The 25,603-nt window shown below is 34.2% G+C and overlaps 1 protein-coding gene across 3 annotated transcripts in view; it reads left to right on the top strand.

Annotated features, from left to right (window-relative positions):
• The window catches only part of Klhl13 (kelch-like family member 13), a 167,164-nt gene that overhangs the window by 127,464 nt on the left and 14,097 nt on the right, over positions 1–25,603 (top strand). For all 3 annotated transcript variants that reach the window (XM_013019873.1, XM_013019874.1, XM_013019872.1), the window contains 3 exons: positions 1,200–1,341; positions 18,038–18,170; positions 18,678–18,874. In XM_013019873.1, the coding sequence (XP_012875327.1) occupies positions 1,200–1,341; positions 18,038–18,170; positions 18,678–18,874 (472 nt within the window). The remainder of the gene's footprint in view (positions 1–1,199; positions 1,342–18,037; positions 18,171–18,677; positions 18,875–25,603) is intronic.

Here is a 25,603-nt window from a genome sequence, read left to right as displayed (position 1 = left end):
TATCTTTATTTTATTTTATTTTTTATTGTGAAAATACTGTACAGAGGGGTTACAATTACATGGGCAAGGTAATGAGTACATTTCTTATCAAGCATTGTTGCTTTCTTTTAAATTAATGATTATTTAGCAATTTCTATCACGAATATACACACCAATTTGGAACTGTAGCCTCCTTGCTTTTAGGCAATTGATTCAGAAAGAATTGTAACCATGTGTACCTCTTCTAAAGAATAATAAGAGGTCATTCCCTAATGGTGAATTTTCAGTTTAATATAACAAGAAGCCTTTTACTATCACATACTTCGTCCTCTTACCTGGACAACTAAGTGTCCTATTGACTTCAGATTCTCCAATACTTTTTATGACCCTTGAAAAATTAGTTACATACATATGGGGAATGTCTTGTATTTATTTTATTCATTTGTATGAAAAGTCAGAGATGCTATTGGCTATAGCTATTTAGCTTAAAAATATTAAATTATTTCATGTATAAAATTTCACTCAGCCTGAATTGATTAAATGATCAGAAATGGAAGTAATTTATTAATATATTAGTGTTGACCTTTGACTTTTGTTAATGGAGACCTTGAGTTTGAAATAAGATTAGACCTTGATTTAAATCCTAATCCAACCATTTTAAGAACATTATGACCCTAGATAGGTTACTTTAACACTTGTTACTTTCACTTGTTAGCTATACCCTAAATAAGCAGATGATAATAAAATAGGACCTACTGAATGGGATTTTTTAAGGATTAAATGAGGTCATATGTATAAAATTATTGAAAAGTACCTGATACATATTAACTACTCAATAAATGAAAACTATTAGTTTCATCTTTAAAATTAGATATTACAAATTTAACTAAATAATGCCATTTGAAGGCATTTCTTTCTTAGAGAAATAACAAAAGTGATGCTAGACTAATCTTTTGTGATTATCATTTAATGCCATCTTTTAAATCATCTCCCAGTTCTTGTGTATATTTTCAATCCTGAAAAATATCTTATGTTTATATTTCTTCTATGATTCAGAGTGATTGATACAAGCCTGGAATGCAGTGAAACAAAACAAACTACATCATAATCTATAATCAGATGATTGGCAGTAGTGACTGATTATGTTTAAAAATAATTTCATGATTGTGAGTTATTCATGTTTTGATTTGCTTTTCTTTCTGATTTTACAAAAATTTCAGATCTCTTGTGGAAGAGGAAGACCAACACATGAAACTGTCCCTTGGAAACAGCGAAATGGTCCTATCTTCCCATTTGCAGTCTTCCAAGGCAGGAAGCACTCGCATCTTTACCAGCAATACTCACAGTTCTGTAGTGTTACAGGTAATCTAAACTTTGCCTTTGGCAGTATTTGCAAAGCTTATAAAACCTACCAGAATTTTTGTGGTTCAGGACGTACATAGAGGAGAAGTTGTAGGTGTATATGGACAAGGCCAGAATAGAAGTGGTGTGGTAAATTTCTGCATTTTGGTAGTCAGATATTGCTATGAACATAAAACTTCTCTAAAAAATAGAGGTATCCACCAAGGAGAAATCTTGATATAGAAGTATATGCCTTCCTTAAATTAATAAAAATTCTAGAGTTTATTCATTGTTTTGATTTGTGAAGAGAGTGTTACTACATGCCACTTTCTTAAAAAATATCTTAGCTGTCAACATTGATTCTCCATTACACAGCAGCCAAAACAAATATCACAGAATCCATACACTAAATTTTCTAGTTTTTCATTGATGTTGTTTTACAATTGTCTTTGTTATAGTATTAAAGATCATATTTATTTGGTGGCTTAACTCACATTGGTAATAGTTGGTATTAGAGTACAGGATGAGCTACTGGATGCAAACCACTGATATAAGAAGTAGCAAATACATGAATGGAGGGAATATAAAGACAAATGAACATAGAATACAGCTTTGTGAAGCTATTCATGTGTATATTAATACTTCAAATACTTTTGACTTTGTTAACATTCACTGTCCTCTATAGTGCTAATGAATTAGAGAAATATACTGGATGTCCACAAATGTCTTCAAGATACAGTTAAAGTATATCAAACTTTTCTGCTTAGTGTAAAATAGGAATGTGTATTTCTGAATATATCTTTAAATGAAATCTCCCAAGGTGGTTTTCATGTGTATATCTGGTCAAAAGCCATTATAATGAGGTAGCATACAATATATAGTAAATGCAGGAGAAAGGCATAACTTGCCATGTGGCATCAGTATTTAATATAATTTTCTGTGCTTCATTTCCCATAATTCTAAAATGTGAGTCTAGGTTAGGACAGCTCTGTAGTCCCCTTTAGTTCTGATCTGTGAATCTAATGAAATCCCATTTTTTCCAATAACCCAATTTCTAATGAGAGTTAGTCTATAAGGTTCATTGTCTCATGGATATTGTTATAGAAATGTGAGAATTAGAGGCTGGAGATGTAGCTCAGTGGTAGAGTAATTACTTAGAAGTATGACTGTCAGGTAGGCGAGGTTTTCTAACCTTTGGTATCTTAATGCTGCAGAAATGGTGTAATTGTTCATTTATCAAAGCTATGGGAGGAAAGAATAAGGGTCAAACAGAAAAATAGGAGAGGTAGAAGTGTTTTGGTGTATTTATATGCTTTTGTATGTTAATAATGGAAAAAATGAAGAGATAGCCTTACTCTTTCTATTATAAATATGTCCTATTTATGTCTGTACTGTAATCATATTTCAAACAGATTAATGTAGCCCTAATAATTTTGAGAATTTAAATCAAAACAATGACAGCTATTATAGTACAGTAACAGACACTCACAGCAGCAATTCCCCAATTTTAATACATGCCAGAATCAAAAGGACAGCTGAACCCCAATACAGTAGTTCCTGGTAGAGCCCAGGGACTTGCATTTCTAATAAGTTTTCAGATGATACTTTAAATGGGTGAATAGTATATATATGAATTATATCTCAACAAAGCTGTTTGTAATCAAAGTAATAGGGAAGTTTGTATTATATAACCCTATTTGTAAAAAATATGCATTAGACATATATACCTATGCATATGAATGTATGACCATAAGCCATGTTACTTTTTGCTGGGTATAATGCTACAATGAATTTTTTCTATATGAAGTATATAACTTACAAAACAGAATGGTTGACAGCTATTTTAAAATTAGACTTGTTGAAATTAGAATTAGATTAGCTGCATCATGCCTTAGCTTACAGGTCCAGGTAAGAATGGTAATGTGAAAGCAACCAGAACACAAAAGTTTGTGTTATTTCACAATAAAACTCTTTTCAACTGATTTATTAAAAAATAGCATTGATTAGTTGCAAAAGAGGCTTCATTGGGCTGGGAAGGTAGCTAAGTGGTAAAGTGCTTGCCTCACATGCATGAGGCACCACATAAGCAGAAAAAGCTGGAAGTGGCACTGTGGCTCAAGTGGTAGAGCACTAGCCTTGAGCTGAAGAGCTCAGGGACAGTGCCCAGGCCCAGAGTTCAAGCCCCATGACTGTCCAAAAAAAACGAGGCTTCATTGTGACAAATACTATATATATATATATATATATATATATATATATATATATATATACAATATATATATATACAATATATATATACATACAATATATACATATTGTATGTATATACATATATTGTATATATATATACAATATATATATATATAAATGTACTTTGAAATTTATTCCATCTATATTATTTTTTGTTAGCCCCTCTTCCTCTTCCCCTCTCCTTTTGAACAGTTTTTGGTGGGTTTCCTTATGGGTTGTTTTCATATAGCATTCTATATTATATAATGTGAAAGTAACCTGAAACATTGCATTACTTGAAGCTAATTTTTTGCAACCAGTTTCTCATGTTATTGAAAATATTTTCTGTAGTGATGCAGACCTACCAACTTTATTTTGCTGTTGAAAAATCTAAGAGTTTGTGTTCTCCCAAACTGAAGTTTTTAAAACCTCACAAACACTCACAGAGAATCTTTTCATATCTAATATTAGGTGTGTGGTTGTCAAGGGAATAAGCCAGAGAGGTCTTTAATATGTAAATGTTATCATTCTTTTAAAATTAGTAGGTACACAAACTCTAGCTTGAAAAAGGCATTGAAAGTAGGGTCAGGGGAACAGATCTACAAAGAATAACTGTTCTAAAAAGTGTCACTCTGTAGGAGTACCTATTGCCTAACTCTAGAGGGAATGACATGGTGTTCAGCCCAACTCAAATTCTTTTTTTTTATTATTGTAAAGATGCTATACAGAAGGGTTACAGTTACATGAATAAGGTAATGAGTACATTTCTTGTCGAGCATTGTTACCCTCTCCTTTGTTTTTCTCCTACTATCCCTTTCCTAATTATGCCAGCTAATTAAATGACTTTGGGAAAGCTACTTATCCTTTCTGGACCAGTTTCCTTATTTGTAATTTAGATGAGAGATAGGAAGATTAAATGTCACAATTCCTTGAGAAGTAGTGCGTGTGGTAAGTATTTATTTCTTTTTCCTTCCATCCAAAGTAAAGAGAAACTGTGAGGAAATGGAGCTGGTCAGAAGTGATTGGAACACTCCAAAATGGTGTCCATCTGCTTGGCACAAATAGGTCTAGTAGATTAGTCATCTTCAGTAAATGGGCTTTAACAAATTAAGCTGTCAAAAACAGTGCTTAGAAAGACATTTAATATGGGGTTAGCTTACATTCCTAGAATCTTGAACAAATACCAGAAGAATCCATGGTGAAGTTAGCAGTGCAAGTTATTTTTTCTTAAGTCAGGAAGATTAACCAGGATTAGTTTACCTTCCAATTAGAAAAATGAAAGATAATTTCATTTCTGTTACTCGTTGGCTATCACTATGCTTGTGAAATGACAGGGTTTTGCAATTATCAGAGAATTGTCTGTTTAGAATCGTTGGCCATCTTCAGTTGAATCTTTCATATTTTTATTGTTTAGTAGTAAGTTTGTACATATACATATATGGGACATGATTTGCAAGCATTTTCTTCAAACATCTTTAGTATTACGTTCCTTCATTAGTCTGCATAGGTACCATGCAAAGTTCCATTCCCTTTTCCATTTGACAGTCTATTTCTAATTTGATGGTACATATTTGGCATTACTTTTCAGATTTCTGATTTTTCATTGCCCTCTACACACATATTATTCTTTTACATATCAGTTGTTCTTGTACACACTTCTCCCTGGGATGCTCTTACTTTATCTGTCTAGTAAGCCCTTGTTCATTTATAATGATTCATTCTAAGTGATATCTCTCTATGAAATGTCCCTTGTTTTTATCATTTAATTTTTTCTGACAAATAAAAATAGAAATATTAATGGGGTAATATTTGATGTTTTGATACTGGAATGAGTTATATAATGTTTAAATCAACTTAAACATGTGTCCCTTCAAACATTTATCATTAATTTAGGGTAAAAACTTCCAAACTCTTTATATGTAAAAAAATTACAATACATTATTGTTATCTAGAACTATTCACCTGTTCAATAGCACATTAGAATTTCTTATTCTTAGCTAATTATAACTTAGTACTGCTTGATCAACCTCTCCCTATGCAAAATATTTCTTGACTGAAGCAGCTGGTGGCTTCTAATATGCATACCATTTAGTGTGATATAAATAGTGTCACCTCTCAGTGAGAGCCTCAACATCTAGGATCCAGGTTGTTGTTTCTGTGAGCCTCTGATCTAGTGCTAGGGTACAATTGGTGCTTAATAAAAGATAACAAATCTTAACCTGGTATCTAATGTAGAGGAGCCAACACAATGTCTTTTTATTGCTCAGATGGGCATTATTTATGAAATAAGTATATTTGCATGACAGTCCATTAATCACTTGCATCTATACTTGACTCACTGATATTTAATATAATGTCATGAAAAAGAAATGGCAAGATTTGTTATTTCCATTTTATAATTTTATAAATAAGGAAACTGAATTCACAGGATGATTATATATACATTAACTAGCAAATACTAGGACTTGACCCAGATTTTTTGACTATGAATTTGCATCTGTATTCTGATCTTGCTCTAAACTATGTTGGCTTCTTTCCAGTGGCACTGAAGTTTGAACTCAGCACCTTATGCTTGCTAAGAAGACACCCTACCATTTGATCCATATTTCTAGTCTTTTGCTTTTATTTTTCAAATAGAGTCTCACATTTATGCCCAGTTCAGCTTGGGCTGTGATCTTACTTTTAAGTTTTCCTTGTGGCTGGAATGACAGGCACATGCCACCACACCTAGTTTTTTAATTGGTTGAGGAGGATTCTTGTAAATATTTGTTACCTGGGCTGGCCTCCAACTGTGATCCTCTTCTTCTTATCTATACCTCCTGGATCACTAAAGATTATAGACACAAACCACCACATCTGGCTTATTTTATAATGTGCATAAATATTAAGTATTCATTAACTATAAGTGAAAAAGCATAACAGACAAATATAATTTGGCATGAATGAAATCGATTTTATTTTCGATAGAAATAGCAGAATTATGCTGTTTATGGATAACATGTATCCTTCTTTTCTTCTCCTCTTGCCAAAAAAAGAAAAAAAACCCAAACATAGCTAGCAAAAATATTAATTAAAAGATGGATGCATACACTCCTGTTAGAAAAATGAGAACATAACTAAGATACCATGCTTCAGTTGGTGGCCATACATGTCTGTTGTAGGATATTTCCATTGATGGAAACAAGTGATGTCTTGAATATTGGCTATGCTTATCCAAACACCTAAAAACTTGAAAAAAATGCCTCCCTGCTCCAGATACCAAGGATTATAATGAGCATTTTCTATCTTAAAGATTGATATGTAATTAGATCGCTCTTTTCACATTTTCTTCCATTTTAGCTTTATTCTAATTTATTTTCTTCCTTTCTCCCTCCTCTCCCTCCCTTTTTTCCACCCCTCCTTCCTTCCCTCCCTCCCTCCTTTTCTTTCCTTCCTTCCTTCTTTCCCTCCCTCCCTCCCTTCTTTCCTTTCCTTTCCTTTTACCTTTCCTTTCCTTTTTCCTTTCCCTTTCCCTTTCCCTTCCCTTCCCTTCCATTCCCTTCCCTTCCCTTCCGTTTCAGTTGGCCATGGGGCTTGAACTCAGGGCCTGGGCACTGTCCATGAACTTTTTTGCTCAAGGCTCATGCTCTACCACTTTGAGCTATAGCTCCACTTCCAGGTTGGGGTTGCTAATTGGAGATGAGATTCTTATGGACTTTCCAGGCTGGCTTTGAACCACAACCCTCAGATCTCAGCCTCCTATATAGCTAGGAAAACAGGCATGAACCAACAGCACCGGGCTTTCTCTATTTTCTAAGACATCATTTCATAACTGTAACTTATTATCTAGCTAACAGAATAGTAAAAAAAAGAGGGGGACATTTCAGAAAACTATTCAAATTAATGTGTCTTGCTTTCTCTTGGGTCATTTTCATTCAGTGTTTATACTAAAATAAATGTTTGGGTTGCTGATCATGTCATGTTGATAAAATGTACCCTCTTTCAAAACTTTTTGATTCTAAGATAACCATTAAAATGTATTCTTAACATATGGCTTGAATAGAAGTTAAAATTTTATAAAAGAGCTCAAATACTTGGATTGTTAATGTTTCAGTGAAAATTACATTTTAATTTCTTTTTAGTCCCTTAATTGTTGCTGAAATATAAGGAAATGATTCCACAGATATTTCTTAAGAATAATTCTTGGAAATGGACTCATTACCTTGTTCATGTAACTGTAACCCCTCTGTACAGAATCTTTACAATTAAAATATATATATTAAAAAATTCTAAATAAAGGAGCCCAGTCAGGCTCAGTCTTTCTGAGACTTCTCACTTTGGAGAGTTCTGCTTCCCTTTCTCTGCCAATAAAACTCTAGTCTTTTGGCAAAAAGAATAATTCTTGGAGCACTCAGAAGAGAGTGCAGTAAATTTTTTCTGAACTTCCAATTGAGTGTGTATCTTCAGGATGTAAACTGCAGGAGTTAGACTTTTCTTAATTTAGTTTCCTTTAGTTTGTTATCCTGCCATCTCAATTGAACACTAGTGATTATTTAGTAGCTATTGACCTGATAGATAGGCTTACTCAAGAGTCAGTTATGCAAACTACTGAACTATTAGTTCTAGGAGAAGGTTCTTGCTTTGTTTTTTTATGTTAGGAGTAAAAGTGTCCAAATTTATCTGTAGGTTGCTATAGGTATTATGAAGTTCTTTTCTATTCTTTGTTTGCTGGCAATATTTTTCTTAATCAAGACTGAATGCTGGATTTTGTCAAAAGCCTTCCTTTAGCTATAAAATGGTATTATAATTTATTTACCTTTAGTCTGCTAATATTGTAAATTATATTGATTTACCTTTTTTTGCCAGTCCTGGAGCTTGAACTCAGGGCCTGGGCAATGCCCCTGAGCTTCTTTTGCTCAAGGCTAGCACTCTACCACTTGAGCCACAGCACCACTTCCGGCTTTTTGTTTATGTGCAACTGAGGAATCAAACCCAGGGTTTTGTGCATGCTAGGCAAGCACTCTACCACTAAGCCACATTCCCAGCCCTCTTTTACATTTTTAGCATCAATTAGACAGGTTAGTTTCATTTTGACATGTCCTTATGTACATAGAATACAGTGTATCTTGATCAGACTCACCCAGTCCATTGCTCCCTCTCATTCCTCCTGCTTCCCTCCATCTTCCAAAACCATTCTCAACAAGCTTCATTGTTCAGTTTTCACAAATGTACAGAATATTTTGATCCCATTCATCCTATTTCACTTTTCTATGTTCTCCTCCCGTCCCACTATCCTCTTATCTTGGACAAGTCCTGGTTTTCATTTCTGTCCTTTATCTTGTTTATTTTTTGTGTTTGGACTGGGGCTTGAACCCAGGACATTTTGATCTCTCTCAGCTTTTTTGTTCACTGCTGACACTCTACCATTTGAGCTATGCCTCCAGTTCTGGCTTTTTGTGGATGAACTGGAGAGAAGAATCTACAGGATTTGTCTGCCCAGGCTGGTTTCAGACCATGATCCTCAGATCTCATCCTCCTGTGTAGCTATGATGATAGACCTGGGCTAATGGTGCTATGCTCCTATCCTTCATTTTTAAGTGCATGTTAATTGTTGTAAGAGATTTCACCATGGTATTTTGTACATGTATATTCAGCAGTTTATTTAGATTAGTCCCCTCTCTTACTCTCACTTTCTCCATCCCACTACCCCACTGTTAGGCAACAAGTTTCAGTGAGTTTAGTTTTGCTCTTTCTAGTTACAGGGGCAATGTACTTCAATATTATTACCTCTAACTTTCTTTTTTCCTTTTCTTGATTTCTCTATTCCCCTAAAACACTGTCCCTCATTGCTTAAAATCTTGACTTTCTTCTGTCTTTGATTTTGTAATTAAGAATTTTGGTAGATGTCACACAGATTCAAGTGTTGCTTGAGGAAATTTTAAATTCAAATTCAATTTTATAGCATTCAGGTTATCTGTTTCTTCTAGAATAAACTTTGGTAGTATCTATCTTTCATGGGGTTTGTGCATTTCAATTGAGTTGTCTAACTTATTGACCTACTGTTGTTCATTTTTCCTTATATCCTTTATAATTCTAGTCATATCACTTCATATCAATCCTGCTTTTAGTAATTTGTATTTTTTCCTCCATAAATAATCTAGCTCAAGAAACAGCTTTTAGTTTTACTGACTTTACCCTATTTTTGTTTTGTATTCCATCCATTTTTGTTAATCTTTGTTTTGTCTTTTCCCCTGCATAATTTGCAGTTAATTTGTTCTTCTGTTTTAAATCTCATGAGTGGGAAATGTATGTATTTCATATGAGACATTTTTCAAATGTAGTCATTTACTAGTATAAATTTCTACATATAGTTTTAGCTGCATCCCCTAGTTTTTGGTATACACATAATAATTTTATATTTTTAAATATTCAAAACACTTTCTAGTTTTCCTTTTGATTGTTTCATGTGTTATTTGTGAATATGCTTCTAGGCATGCTATTTGGATTTCAAATATATAGAACTTCCCAGAGATCTTCACGGTCTTCTCTTATTTCTCATTTAATTAAACTAGTCAGAATATACTTTGTGTGACTTGAGTCCTTTAAATTTTTAAGACTATTGATAGCTCAAAATCTGCTTTACATTGGTAAATTTCTCATATGTTCCTGAAAGTATTTTATACCATACTATTTGATGAAGAATTCTATAAATGATAACTATATCAAATTGGTTGATAAAGATAAAATCTTTTTTTCTTAATTGATGTCTGCCATTCAATTATTGAGGTGACAGTATTTAAATCTACAAAAGCTATTATAAATTTATTTCTCTGTAGTTTTTTCCAGTTTTAACTTCATGTATTTTGAAACTTGGCTGTTAGATTCATGAACATTTAAGACTTTTATGAATTTTATTACATTGAGGCTTTGATTATGAAATGACTCACTTTATCCCCACTAAGTCTTTGATCTGAAGTCTATTTTGTCTAATATTATAGTCATGCCAGCTGTTGTTTTCTTAGTATATATTTTACCATTATTTTACGGTTCATAGATCCCTAGTGTCTTCTCTCTAAAGATCTCTTATTTACTTACTTATTTATTTTTATTGTGAAAATACTGTATAGAGGGGTTACAATTACATGGGCAAGATAATGCGTACATTTCTTATCAAGCATTGTAGCCTCCTCCTTTGTTTCCCCTTCCCATCCCTTCCCATCTCCCTTCCCCACTCCACCCCTCATCCCCACCCCCACCCCCAGCCAAAGTTGTAAAGTTTGTTTTTCAACATAACGACTTGTACATCTCAGCTGCCTGAGTCACCTCAGACTATCAACTCTAGGAATTTTTTTTTTCTGATTCCTACTCCTACCTCTGTCTCGGAGCTCTAGACAGTATGCTGTGATAATTATCGTGTTCACCTAATTTATTTATCATCTTTTGCAGATGTTCTTCCTTTGATCTTCCAAAGTGTATTTTTAATGTATTTTATCTGGTTTCAATGTGTTTCAGGAATTAACATAAATCTAGTCTCTGTTATTTCATCTTCACCGAGAACAAAAATTTATAGGCTCTAATTAAATGCTAAATTGTGAAACCCAGATCGATGGCATCCAGTTATTTAAGAGGAGATTTGGTTGGAGATAGCTTTACAGATCAAATTTGAAATAACATTTGTAGGAGGAAGGACATACATGTGAAAAACAATGGCATAAATACAAGTACTGGAAATGGAGTAAGTGTTTTTAAATTAATGAACCCGTCTAAAGAACAATCTGATAAAATGTGTGAGAGTACATAGGGAAATAATAAAAGTTAGATTAGGGCTATATTCAAGAAGTCATTGAAGACCAGGACTTGTGAGTTAAAATAGTAATGTGAATCCATTATAAGTTTTTACACTTCAAACCGTGTTATGTAAAGAAAACAAAGTTTAATATTAATATGAACTTTTATATCCCATCTTTATATTTTTTAACTTAAATGCATCTTTTACTTTTGTCTTTTCTGAACAAAATGAAGAACAACCTCATACAATTATAGCTGGTATTCCTTTGATCAAATGTATTTCATTTACTCAAAGATAGGAATAAGCCTATTACTTAACTTCTTTAGTTATTTTATTTATTTTTGGCGGTCCTGGGACTTGAACTCTGGCCTTGGGCACTGTCCCTCAGCTCTTCAGCTCAAAGCAAGCGCTCTACCACTTGAGCCACAGCGCCACTTCCTGTTTTTTAGTGGTGTATTTCCTGCCTGGGCTGGCTTTGAACCATGATCCTCAGATCTCAGCCTCCTGAGTAGCTAGGATTACAGGCGTGAGCCACTGGCGCCAGGCTAACTTCTTTAGTTCTTTAGTGTGTGTTTATAAAAATATTTTGTTGCAGTAATTTTTATTTTTTAATTTTTTGGATGCATGTATTACCTTCTTTACTTCCTTTTCAAAATTATAGTCAACAAATCAGGAGTTTCTTTGCATGGGGCCTTGAACTCTGGGCCTGGGCTCTGTCCCTCAGCTCTTCAACTCAAGGCTAGGGCTCTACCACTTCAGCCACAGCACCACTTCCAATTTTCTGAGTGGTTTATTGCAGGTAAGAGTTTCAGCGACTTTCCTACCTGAGCTAGCTTTGGAACATTTTCTGTGTTACCTGTTTACACGATGGCATATTTTATTTGAAAGGTACTGACTTCCAATCAAGTTTTATAATAAATTATGTGTAGCTTTCTCATTTGCATAACATTTCTGAATGTCAAGTCATTCTGTTTTGTTTTAATATGATTGTTACAAAATTTATCAAGCACAGGTAATATGTTTTAATTTTTTAGGGTGCCATATTTTAGAATATCTTCCTCTATTTAGTAACATTGATGTTTTGGAACATTGGGAACCAATTTACCAAATTGACTGAGAACCACCACACTCAGCCCTGATGTGTCAATTGAATTTAATTCAGAGAGTAAAAAAAAATCCACATTTTAATATTCTGGAGAAAAAGAAAACAAAAAGGAAATCCAGGGAGATTTCTAGAAAAGGGGAATGGAAATACTAAAGAAACTAAAAACAAATCGTTTAACTAGGGATACAGGTGGACCCATTGCAACAATGAGATGTACAAGTCCTTATGTTGAAAAACACGAACTTAACAACTTTGGTGGGGGGTGGGGAGAGGATCGGGTGGGGGAGGGGGGAGTATGGGAAGGATGGGAAGGGGAAACAAAGAGGAAGCAACAATGCTTGATAAGAAATGTACTCCTTAGGGAGGATTGGGTGGGGGGCAGGGTGGGGGAGGATGGGAAGGGATGGGAAGGGGAAAAAAAGGAGGAGACTACAATGCTTGATAAGAAATGTACTCATTATCTTGCCCATGTAATTGTAACGCCTCTGTACAGTATTTTCACAATAAAAAAATAAAAATTATAACAAAAAAGAAATGTATTCGTTATCTTGCCCATGTAATTGTAACTCCTTTGTACGGTATTCTCACAATGAAAAAAAATAAAATTAAAAAAAAAAGATACTGGAAGACAGACAAGTTCCTCTTAAAAAAAAACCCAAAGCCCTGAAGAAAAAGAAAAATATAGAACTGATACATGTTGAGACACAAAGAAGATATATATATATATATATATATAGATATATATATATATATAAATCAATAGAAGCAGTTTTAAAGACTGTTTCAAAAACTAATTGAACTCTATAAACAGTATGCATAAAGTAGAGCTACTTAGGTGTATGGTGAACAAGCATGTGGAAATAGGCAACAATGTTGATAGAAATTTTAGAGGAATAAGTACCAATGGTGGAATAAAATGACTTTACAGCAAAAGGATAGATTCTAAGTGAGGAGAGTACCATTGATAGTCTTTTTAGAGTAAAATAAGAGGAAAGATTCTAAGAGTAAGAACAACAACCACTTTTATACAACAATGTATTATAGAAGGAACATCTCTTTAGCCATACCTAGAATATCAGACAAAGGCATATAAACAAAATATTTAAAATCTTTCTGGAGGTCTGTGTATGTGACTCAAGTGGTAAAATGCTTGTCTAACAAATGTTGATGCCCTTGAGTACAAACCCCAGTACCATAAAAACTAAAACAAAATAAACATATAAAACATTTGAAATCTATTTAGTAAACAATCTGAATTGATAGGTCTCATTTGGATATAAGTAGCAATAATCTGGAGTAAAATTGGAAAATACAAATTTCGATGTGAGATTATCCATGTGTATGTATGAAGATATAGGAGGTGAAATGTATAGAAAGCATGCAAGTGAAAATACTTTGCATGCAGTGAAAATAAGTTCACACTTTCACAAATGCACATACTTTGTCAAAAGTAGATAAATTAAACTTAAAACAGGATATAATCAGAATTAAAATGATTTAGACACCTCAGTTTCTTTTCTTTTAGGACACCAGATTGTAGAAAGAAAAGGTAGGCCATTTTTATAATAGTATAAAGACACCAAATTATCAAATTTTTGAGTAAAGACTCTTGATCTTGGGTGAGCTGAGATGTCCAGATTTAGAGGACTGGGTGCCCAGCTGTATAAATTATTTTACTAGAATATAGATAAAATGAAAAATGAAACAGTTGATGACAGAGGAAGGATTAGCCATGCCTTTTTTCAAAGGGAAAAGTGAATGAAGGGATGAAGCCCATTGAATTACTCAGTTCCAAATATAAAATAGTTTTATAGGAATATTTTAATGCCATGAGGTAAAGTAAATGCCCCTGTTTTCTGTTTTGTTTGTGGCTTAAGGAAATAACAGCTTGGAGGCAATCATTGCTTTTGAATAAGCTGTAATTGTGTGTGTGTGTGTGTGTGTGTGTGTGTGTGTGGTGTGTGTGTGTGTGTGTGTGTGCTTAGTGAGATTAGAGCTTTAACTCAGGGCTTTGTGCTTGTTAGGTAGGCCTCTGCCACTTGAATCATGACTCCAGGACTCTTGGATTTGGGCATTTTTGAGGTAGGGTCTCAGTTTGGGACATGATTTGCCTATCTATGCTTCTCCATGTTGCTAGGGATAGCAGGGACACATCCTTTGTAGCTTGGGTGACAGGTACACCCACATGCCTGGCCATTGACAGAAATGGAATCCCATGAACTTTTATTTTTGGGATGGCCCTGAAGCACAGTCTCCTGAACTCTGCCACCCAAAGACCTTGGATTACAGGTCTAGCCCCAATTTTTTTGAAGATTACTATCTGCATTGCTTTTAGAGATTAAAATGTATTTGATAAATAAAAATGAAGGAAGATGGTATAGTGTACATTCTCTTATTGATATCTAGAAATATTTCTTTCTGTTATTTGTCAGTACCTAACATATGATAATTCCCTAAGAAAAATCCTTCCACTTGCCAATAGCTATCAAAGCACTAAAAATAATTACTTTTCTAATCAACAACACTCCTGAGAATATTTCACCCAAACATACTTACCCAAGTACGTATATATACAAAGAGATTTATTGGAGCCTTCTTCATAATTCAAAAGTTGAAAGACAACCTAGGTATTATAGTATATCCCCACTGTGGAATACTATACATCCTACAACAAGAAGAATTAAATCTTTGTACTCTCAGACAGGAGGCTGTCTAGGTTGTTCAAGTGGAGTTTAAGATGTACAATGGTAGATATAGTATCTCACTTGAGATTAACTTTAGTTTTCAGTTTATATCCTCCTATATTATTTTCTGAGACAAGGTTTCTCTATATATCCCAGGCTGGTCTCCAACTCACAGTTCTCTTACCTCAGCCTCCCTAGTGCTAGGATTATAGGTAGGCACTAACATGTCAGGGTTGTAAATTCCAAATTTAAAATATTTCATTTTAATATATAGTATATATTGAACTTGATGTTTGAGGCAGGAAGAAAAACCAATCCTTTTTCATTTTTATTATTGGAAGAAACTTCAGAAGTGTTTGAGTCCTAGTTAACTTGCAACAAAGTCAAAGTTCTACGCAATGTGGTTGCATGGTTTTAAACTACTAACTTGTGCCTTTGGGGCAACAGTTGGTTTGTCATGTTCATGTCTTAATTGAACATTTAAATATGATGGATGTGCCAAAAACACTGACTGGTCTCTCAACTGTTCAGATGAGGGTTTCCTTCTCAAGTGCTTAACCCTGACCCCAGAGTACTCATTTAGCACTTTCTGACACTCACCTACAGTTGAAATGGGATTCTCATACACTTACTGCGCATGAGACCCCATGTATTAATCTTAGAACAACCACTTCTTCCTTAAGCATGAAAATGTTTTCCCCAAGTTGGCATTTGTTTTACAAAATGAGCTATTATTGTTCTTTCACTTCTACTTTTGTAACAAGGAAAAAATATGAATTAGTGAGGATGAAGTATGTAGTGTTTGTGTTTACAAAGGAAAAGGGATATTTATAAAGGACTTTATACTTATGAACAAAAACATGTCATTCATGCTGAACAAAAACCAACATGCTACATAATCCTGTTGTGAAGTATATTTATAATGTATGGATATTTTTCTCTCTAGAGAGAAAATAGCTGGAGCAGATCATCTCTTCAAGGTTTTAGCTTTATAGATTTAAGCATTTATTTTAAAAAGTTTTTTTAAAATTTATGTTTAGACAGGTTTATACATGTGTAGAATCAACATTTAAAATTTTAGTGTGTGCATTTAGTGCATATTATGTGCATATTTAGCAAATTTTAGAGTATTATGCTTCTTACATATTAGTGTATTATGTATTAAGTATTATGTGTTCTTACATATTATTCTTACATATTAGTGTATTATGCTTCTTACATCTAGATCTATGAAGTGTTATTTTAACATAGTTTCCTTTGTGGTCCTTAAAATAGGGGATAAAGTAATCTTGTATATTGGTTCTTATTGTATTCAGTTATTATATGCTTATAAAGCAATTTGTATTTGTAGTTCCCTGATTTTCTAATAGCAAAAATTTCTGTCTTTGAAACTACAGTCTTGCCAAATTCTTTTTTCCCTTTAATTAAATTGTATATTGTCACCAGTTGAGTATACTTTATCAGCCAATTATAATCTTTGGCTTATTATTATTATTTTAGTTAAAAAATAGCTTTCTTTTCAAATTGTAACATAGAAAAATGCACTAAACAAGGTTGGTATAAAACAGAGTAGAATTTTCAAATAAGCTCAAGGAGAAAGCACAATGCTGAAAAGGATGGGGCAACAAGGCTAGAGGAGAAAAGATTCACACAAAACTACCTATTACAATACAGAAAAAAATATAAAATGTTCCTATTTTGGAACTTAAGTACAAAATGACACTGACATTGGATCATTTCACTATCTAAACCTTAGGACCTCTCAGAGGGTGGGAGAGATGGTAGAAGAACAAAGGGAATTGCAGTTTTTTTGGGGGGGGGTTGACAATTTTATTTATTTATTTTTATTTTTTTTAGTTGATCAGTCCCAATTCCAACAGTTTTTCAGCTGAAATTTGCATCTCCCTTGATAATTTTTACCCCTAAACCAAAGTTTATGCAGGCTTCAAAATATTCTGTTAGAAATTCCACAAACACCCTACACATAGGGGCTGGGACCTCTATGCTAGAATTGGAAAAATAAAAAATAAATGTACAGGCTAAATAGTGAACACATTCAGTTTTTTAAAACTGTATCCCTGTGATATATGTATGTATGTATGTATAGATCTTAGATTTTCTGTGGATTGGTATCTGTCATCTAAAAGCTATTATTTTTATTATTTTAATTGTATTTGTCATCTAAAGCATGATATTGCAAAATATGTATACATTTGTGGAATCTTACAATCAGAAATGTTTTATTCTCCCAAGGAGTAACTGCTTATTTGTCATTATTTGGGACCATCAAGGATATATGTTCAGAGCTAATCAATAGGCATCCTTCTCACTAGACCCTTGTCTGTTCTTTGACCGGTTAGAGCTAGCCTGCTAACTCTCCATTAAACCTTTTAAGCACGTAGGGACAATTAAGTCACCAGTTGGAGCTTCCTGGGCTCCATTCAACAAAGACACAAACTTAAAACTTGAAACTAGAAAGATAACTGGTCATGCAGCAGCAATATGGTGAGTATCAGAATATTTAAAACACAATCCTTAATTCTTAGAGAGATGGAACAACCCAATTAGTAGAATGAACTCCTATTGTGCAGTTATTTTGCCTTTGCTAAATAGAAATGTACCTGGTAAAATTTCCCCATAATAAATTGAAAGCACTTGGCCATATAAGTGAGTTAATTATTTATGTACTTTACCTATTTATTTCTAATCTAAATTGGCCTTAATTTCATCTTTTTTTCACATAATGAAAAACAATATACATTGTTGAGTAGCAAGAAAGCTACTGTGCTACTTTATTCTACTGAGTAATCATTTTTCTGGCTCTGTTTTCCAAATACGGCATATAATAATATTTAAAGAGAATTTTATCACATAGGGGTTTGTGACCCCATTTTACCTTGATTAGTGGCTTAACTTCTGTTCTTGTTACAGGGCTTTGACCAGCTTCGGCTTGAAGGATTGCTTTGTGATGTCACTCTGCTGCCAGGTGATACAGACGATGCCTTCCCTGTGCATAGAGTTATGATGGCATCTGCCAGTGATTACTTCAAAGCTATGTTCACAGGTAGCTTATTTTTTTAAAAAAATTGTGATCATATGTGTTTAAATATTTTCTTTGTAACATGAAATGCAGATATTTTGGTCTCTGCCATTCTAATACTTTCAAAAGTAATATTCATCAGCCTATGTGATTGCGTAGCATTGCCCCATTATGGAAAATTAATGTGCCTTTTCATGCTATCTATCTTTATTTCATATCTTTTCTTTTGGTATCTGAATGGCCTATTGGAGACTGTGAGTCTTAGTAATAAGATCTTTAATACATCAAAAGAAAGAAAATGACAGGAGGGTATTTTGGAAGTATTTGCATTGTATATGACCTCCATTAGTATAGAAATAAATTTCTTTAAATACTCGCTTTTAACTGTAAAATATGCATAAGTATGAATCTGGTATGAATGCTCACACTGAATAAAACTTTTTCCTTGATTTTAATGCATCTCATTAGCAGCAGAAGTGAGTTTGACCTTAATTATTCACTTTCATTTAACTGAATGTCTTTTCATTTAAGGTGGAATGAAAGAACAAGATTTAATGTGTATTAAGCTTCATGGAGTGAGCAAAGTTGGTTTAAGGAAAATTATTGATTTTATTTATACCGCAAAGCTTTCTCTTAACATGGATAACCTTCAAGACACACTGGAAGCTGCCAGCTTTCTACAAATTCTGCCAGTTCTTGACTTCTGTAAAGTATTTCTCATTTCTGGGGTAAGATGTTTTCAGATTTTTTTTCCTATGGGGGGCTGATGTAGAGCTTAGGGTAGGACTCACAAAATATATTGTCTACACTTAGTTATTGCTATTAGAGTGGTGTCATGTGAATCTGGAAGCAAGCTGAGATTAAAAGACAAGTGCATTTGAAAAACAGAATCATTTAACCAGATCCTTCAGTATAATAAAATATGGGATACAAATAGTATATGATTAAGGATATATATATATATATATATATATATATCTTAACCTGCTTGATAATATTACATAGCTTAATTGGAATTTATTCATGTTAGTGATTTCATAAAAATATCTTTAAGGGAATTCCATGGAAAGGTAACCTGAGTCTCTAAAAGTCTGTTAAAATAGGTTTGGTTTTTTATTGTTGTTAAAATAAGTTTGGTGGATTTTTTGGTTATTGTTTTGTCTTTAATATGGAGGTAGATCTTAAGATGTAAACTTACATACAAATCTGTAAAGATATATCTTGGTTTCTTAGAAACAAATCACTCACTGATTTTTTTTCTTTTTAAAAAAATGTATCCTATATTGGGTTTTGAATTTAGAAACTTGAATTTGCTCAGCTTTCTTGCTCAATGCTGGCATTCTAGTACTTTTAGTCTATTCTTTTGCTAGTTGTTTTAGAGATGAGTTCTCCTGGACTTTTTTTTCTAGGCTGGCTTTTGAACCACAATCAATCAGATTTCAGCCTCTTTTATAACTAGAATTACAGTTTTGAGCCACTGGTACCTGCCAGTATTTGCTTTTTAATAAGCATTTGATGCATTAATTAGCAGATAATCAGGTCCTGAAGATAGTGTTTTAGTTACTTTGTAGTTTATTCCTGTCTCACAATTTTAGGGCTTTTTTGATTATGAATATTTAGGAAACACCTCCTTTTAATATTTTTAGCATCATTCTACATTATTTATCCTTTATCTGTTGTGTTGAGGATGTATCCATGTACTTTCATAGTTGAGGATGTAACCATGTACTTTCATAGTGGGAGCCTTCCCTGTCAGAATTCATTATCATCTTTTGAAAGATAAAAATCGGTAGACTGTTCTTTCCAGGAACACATAAAATTTGACTTTTCCTTTAATTTTCTTTCATGCATTATATTTCTGTAGCTAAACCCATATGTCCTCTTTCCCTCTGTATTTTCTCTTTCTTTCTCAGAAAATAGGAAAAACATTAGCCCTGGTTGCCTTTTCTACCTAGAGGAACTGAAAAATTCATGATGCTATAAATATTTTAAAATGGAGGTCGTTTAAAAAACTACTCCTATGTACTGTTATAATTTTTTAACATAATGATCTTTTTTAATCTCTCCTAATCCCCCTCCATTTTGTAACAATCATTATGCTGAATTCAAATGTTTTGGAGGAAATAATTTTTTAATAATATTTGAAACTAAATACCTCATATAACCAAAGTATTTGAGTTTCAAATTTTAGAAAGATTCCTTTTTAATATAATTCTGTTCTTTCTCTTCTTAATCATTTGTGTGTATGTAGAACAGAGGTACATGAAATGTGAATTCGCACAAAATCCAGAAAGCAATTATGCATTAGTTTTGGATGAGAGCTTTAATTATGGCCACTCTTAACTTTCCTCTATTCTATAAGATGTTTTATTAGGAGTATTATTTTATTCACATCTTTGTCCCCTTTTACTATAATTTATATGTTAAAAAGTTCTTTGTAATTTTAAACATGTAATAATTAACATCTAGTAAATGATTTCTGTGTGGTTCCTAGAGTTATTGCAATTGATACAGTTTCAAATTATTTCAGCTTATTTGAAAATAATACAGTTTTCTGATTTGGAGTGTCTGGTCTCAACAACTGTGAAAGAATAAATTTCTGTTGTTTGAAACTATCAAGTTTGTGATAAATGGTCATACCAGCCACAGGAAACTTAATACATTACTGACAAATAATGATATAATACATAATAATGAAATATAGGAGAATCAAATGCAAGTGGTACAGTTTTGAGATGGAGTTGGTGATATCGAAAGCAGTGTAAAACCACTTTGACATAACTTTTCATAGAATTGGGGAATAGGTGGTATTTTTTTAAAATAAGTTTTTTATTGTGAAAATACTGTACAGAGGGGTTAGAATTACATGAGCAAGATAATGAATACATTTATTATCAAACATTGTTGCCTCCTCCTTTTTTTTCCCCTACCATCCCTTCCCTCCCATCTCCACAACTACACTTCCCGCCTACCCAGCCCCCGCCTAAATTGTACAATTCATTTTTTGACATAGCATCTTGTACATCTCATTGTTGCAATGGGTCAACCTGTATCCCTATTTAAACAAATTGATTTTCCCCTTTCCCTCCCCAAATTATACCAATATCAAATACAGTGAAAACAGGGGTTATACCATGGGGGAGGGACATATAAAGCAACAAAAAATTACATGGTACCTTATAAATACGTTAGAAACAATAACAAGAAAGAAAAAATCACTTGTGTCCTTTTCGCTTAACATCACCTTATCTGACCTTTTCTGCTTGTCTCAGACATATACTAGTTATTGCAAATAAGGGAAACTATGGGATCTATTTTTCTTTGGGCCTGACTTATTATAATTTTTTCCAAGTCTTTCCATTTCCTAACAAATGGAGCAATGTCATTCTTTCTGATGGAGGCATAAAATTCCACTGTGTATATATACCACATTTTCTTGATCCATTCATCTACTGAGGGGCATCTGGGTTGGTTCCATATCTTAGCTATGGTAAACAATGCTGCAATAAATATAGTAGTGCTGGTAGCTTTAGTGTGGTCTTGTTTGTGGTCATTTGGGTAAATGCCCAAAAGTGGGATTGCTGGGTCAGAGGGGAGCTCTATGTGGAGTCTTTGGAGGAACCTCCATACTACTTTCCAAAGTGGTTGGACAAGTTTACACTCCCACCAATAATGCAGTAAGGATCCCTTCTGTCCACATCCCCTCCAGCATCTGTTGTTATTAGAGTTCTTGATCATAGCCATTCTAACTGGGGTGAGGTAGTATCTCAATGTTGTTTTGATTTGCATTTCTTTTATGGCTAGGGAGGTTGAGCATTTCTTCATGTGTCTATTGGCCATTCTTATTTCCTCTTCAGAGAAGTTTCTCTTTAAGTCTTTAGCCCACTTATTTATTGGGCAGTTGCTTTTTTGAGGATCTGTTGTTGGGGGATATAATTTTTTGAGTTCCAGGTATGTTTTACATATGAGACCCTTGTCTGTTGCATGGCTAGTGAAGATCTCCCATTCTGTGGGCTTCCTATTGATCTTGCTAGCTATGTCCTTTGCCATGCAGAAGCTCTGCAGCTTCATGCAATCCAATTTGTCCAACTTTTCTTTGATTTGTTGTGTTTCTGGGTCTCTACTAAGAAAATTTCAGCCTGCGCCAAGGAGACCTAGGGTTTCTCCTATTCCATCTGTAATGTTTTCAGAGTGTCTGCTTTGACTTCGAGGTCTTTGATCCATTTGGAGTTGATTCTGGTGCAGGGTGATATATAAGGATCTAGCTTTAGTTTTCTACAAGTGATTAACCAATTGTGCCAGCACCATTTACTGAAGAGGCTGTCTTTCTTCCATTCTATTTTTTTTAGCTCCCTTATTGAAGATTAGATGGCTATAGGTCTGTGGGTTCATTTTTGGGTTTTCAATTCTATTCCATTGGTCCTGAGGTCTGTTTTTGTGTCAGTACCAAGCTGTTTTGATTACTAAAGCTTTGTAGTAGAGTGTGAAATTTGGTATTGATATTCCTCCAGCACTGTTCTTTCTCATAAGGATCAATTTTGCTATTTGGGGTCTTTTATTGTTCCATATGAATTTTTGGATTGCCTCTTCTATTTCCTTGAGGAATGAGGTTGGAATATTCATAGGTATCACATTGAATTTGTAGATAGCCTTGGGAAATATTGCCATTTTCACGATGTTGATCCTTCCAACCCAGGAGCATGGAAGGTTTTTCCACTTTCTAAGTTCTGCTTATTAGGTTTAGGGAGAATGTTGGGTAAAAATAGAATTAGAGAGATGTGGAGAGGTAAAAGGAGAGTGAATTTAATCAAGTTCTAATCTCAGAGAGGGAAATGGATAGGACAAAATGATAGGAGAGAGATTAACAAACAAGAAAAAATGGAAAAGCATAAATTTAAATTTAAAAAACAAAACACTTTAAAATTACATAAATTATAAAGAAATGTTATTGAGAGAAGAAAAGGATAGGATGAGAGGAGGGACAAGATAAAAAGGAAAAAATAAAAAATAAAAATAAAAGTTCTTAAAATTGGAATACTTGAAAGTTATATAGATATAAAGAAACAATACTACTATTAAAGAAGTTAAGCCTAAGAGGTTGTGAATTGAGTAATAAGTTTCTGGATTAAGTATGTACACAATGAGGGATAAGGCTAATAATCAAGGACAGGTATATATCTGGGGATGAACAGAACAGCATTTAAGTCACATAAAAAGAAAGAAAGAGAAAAGAAAAAGAAAAGAAAAAGAACAAAAGTATCACAAGGTCAAAAGAGATTTTTTTAAAAGCACGTACACACACACACACACACACACACACACACACACTCCTAAAATAAAATTTATGAAAGAAAACAATTAAAAATAATAAAAAAATAGGTAGTGAAAAGAGTTCTTTGATTTTTTTGGGGGGTGGGGGGAATGGGAAGATCCTGTATCTCCCCTGTGTCCGTAGCCAGTCTCTTGGTGGAGTCTCTGGTCTCCTTGTGGTGTTTGGTTTGCCTGTGGCTTGATTGATTTCTTAAGTCAGTTTATTTGAACAGGGAGAAAAATGCTCTGCCTTAACCAGGATTTTGTGATCCTCCTCCCAGGCTAGTTCAGTGGGAGGGAGATCTGCTTTGAGTATCTCAAAAGAGGGAGATTGCTGTTTCCTCTAGTTTGGAGATGCTGTGATGAGGCTAGGTTCTGGGTAGGGTTGAGGCCTTTCAGCAATCAATAGTTTTCCCTAAGGGGCTAGCTCCTAAGACACTCATAGAGCCCAGCCTGGAGCCATTCTCAGGGTTTATGTTACTGAGTTTCAGTTGTTTTTCTAGGCTGCTGTAGGGAGGGGCAGCCTCTGGCTCTGTTTACCCACTGAAGAAATTCACTCCTTCCAGGGTGGAGCTTCTTTTGCTTGGGCAGGTTGACTTTCCCCTGGGTGGAGCTGAGCCTGGCAGGCCTGGTCAGGTTCCTGTGACCTGCTAATATCTCCAATTGTTTTCTTCCAAGGCCTGGGTTGCAGCTAGCTGCTCAGCCTGGCCTTTGTCTGTATCAAAGATGAAGATCTTCTCTGGTGGTGAAGGATGTCAAGGTTCTACTCACGGCAGACTCTTGGTTCCTGGGCCGTCCCTGGTCTGCCATCAGCAGGATGAAGATATATGTTCCTTGTCAGTTCTTGCTGGTAGTGAATAGAATCCACTCACATGCTGCATCTGGATCCTTTGTCCCAGGCTCTGTCTGTAGTTATGGCAGCTATGGCTGACACTGCTGCTGCCGCAGCCAGGGCTACCACCAAGTGCTCAGGTTTGTCTCCTTGCCTGGATTATCCCACTCTGGCCAAACTCTCTGTACTGTGATGGCACACTTGGTGTGATACTCTAGCCTAGGACTGTTCACTGGAACACTAAAACTGCTTTCTATGGGGGAGCTTGTTTAGCCTCCAGCTTCTCCTCTGCCATCTTCCTCTGGTTCCACTGGAGGTGTTTTAAATGAGCATTAAGGTTATTGTGGATTTTTCTCATACCTAGTCAGAACTGAGATTTAGAAAGAAAGGTGATTGTACCAGTTAGGACTTAATCTCTTTCCAGCATTATTTTTGTTTTCTGTGGTGAGATGAAATACCATTTTTCTATAATAGAGCATTGGGCTTAGTAGGACAAAAACCAATCTCTTAACCAACTTCATCTCTACAGTAGTACCTTTTTACCTAGGGAGATTATTATAATAGCTTATAAGAATTGGAATTTTTGTTCTTTGTTATTTTCTTGTTATTCAAAAAGAGGACCATGAAATGAATATTAAAAGGTGGCAGCAAACAGTACAAAGCAGGCTAGGTAAAATTTTCTGTAAAACTAAAACACTTGTACATACTATGAATATACTATGAGAAAATTGCCTTTAACCATCTACCTGTAATATGACATTCATTTTTGTCCTTATGACATTATATAACTATATGCTAAGTATTGTAGAATCATTCCAATTTATAATCAGGTTAGGGTAAAGGGTTTCAATTATCTTTTTTGCCATTTGAAAATTTTAGCACCTACCATTTGCCCCAAGCAATTATTTTTGTGGAGGATAACAGGGTACTCACAAAATAAACCCTATCACTGTGACTAGAAGTAATTACAAAAATTACAGAGAAGTTATGTATGTTGGAGACAGACAAAAAGTCTAAGAAAAGGGAGAACCTGGTTCTCTCAAGGAAAAACGTAAAAAATCAGAAGTCATTGGAAAAGACAGCTTTTGTTTTGGAACTTTTTAAGCAAATATGCTTTGACTTATTAAAATTCTTTGCTATGGATATAACAATAAACAGATGACTAAGCAATAGGAACATCAGTAAGATGGCAAAATAGAGAATTTCAGACCCTATACTCTAGCCAGAACACCAGTTCTGACAACCATCTGTGGGATGAAAATACATCTACAGAAGCCCGAGAACCCAGGAAATAGAGATACTACAGCGCCTTGTT

This window comes from Dipodomys ordii, unplaced genomic scaffold, assembly GCF_000151885.1.
Source record: "Dipodomys ordii isolate 6190 unplaced genomic scaffold, Dord_2.0 Scaffold47, whole genome shotgun sequence".
In the NCBI taxonomy this organism is placed as follows: domain Eukaryota; kingdom Metazoa; phylum Chordata; class Mammalia; order Rodentia; family Heteromyidae; genus Dipodomys; species Dipodomys ordii.
This window is presented reverse-complemented; position numbering and strand designations above follow the sequence as displayed.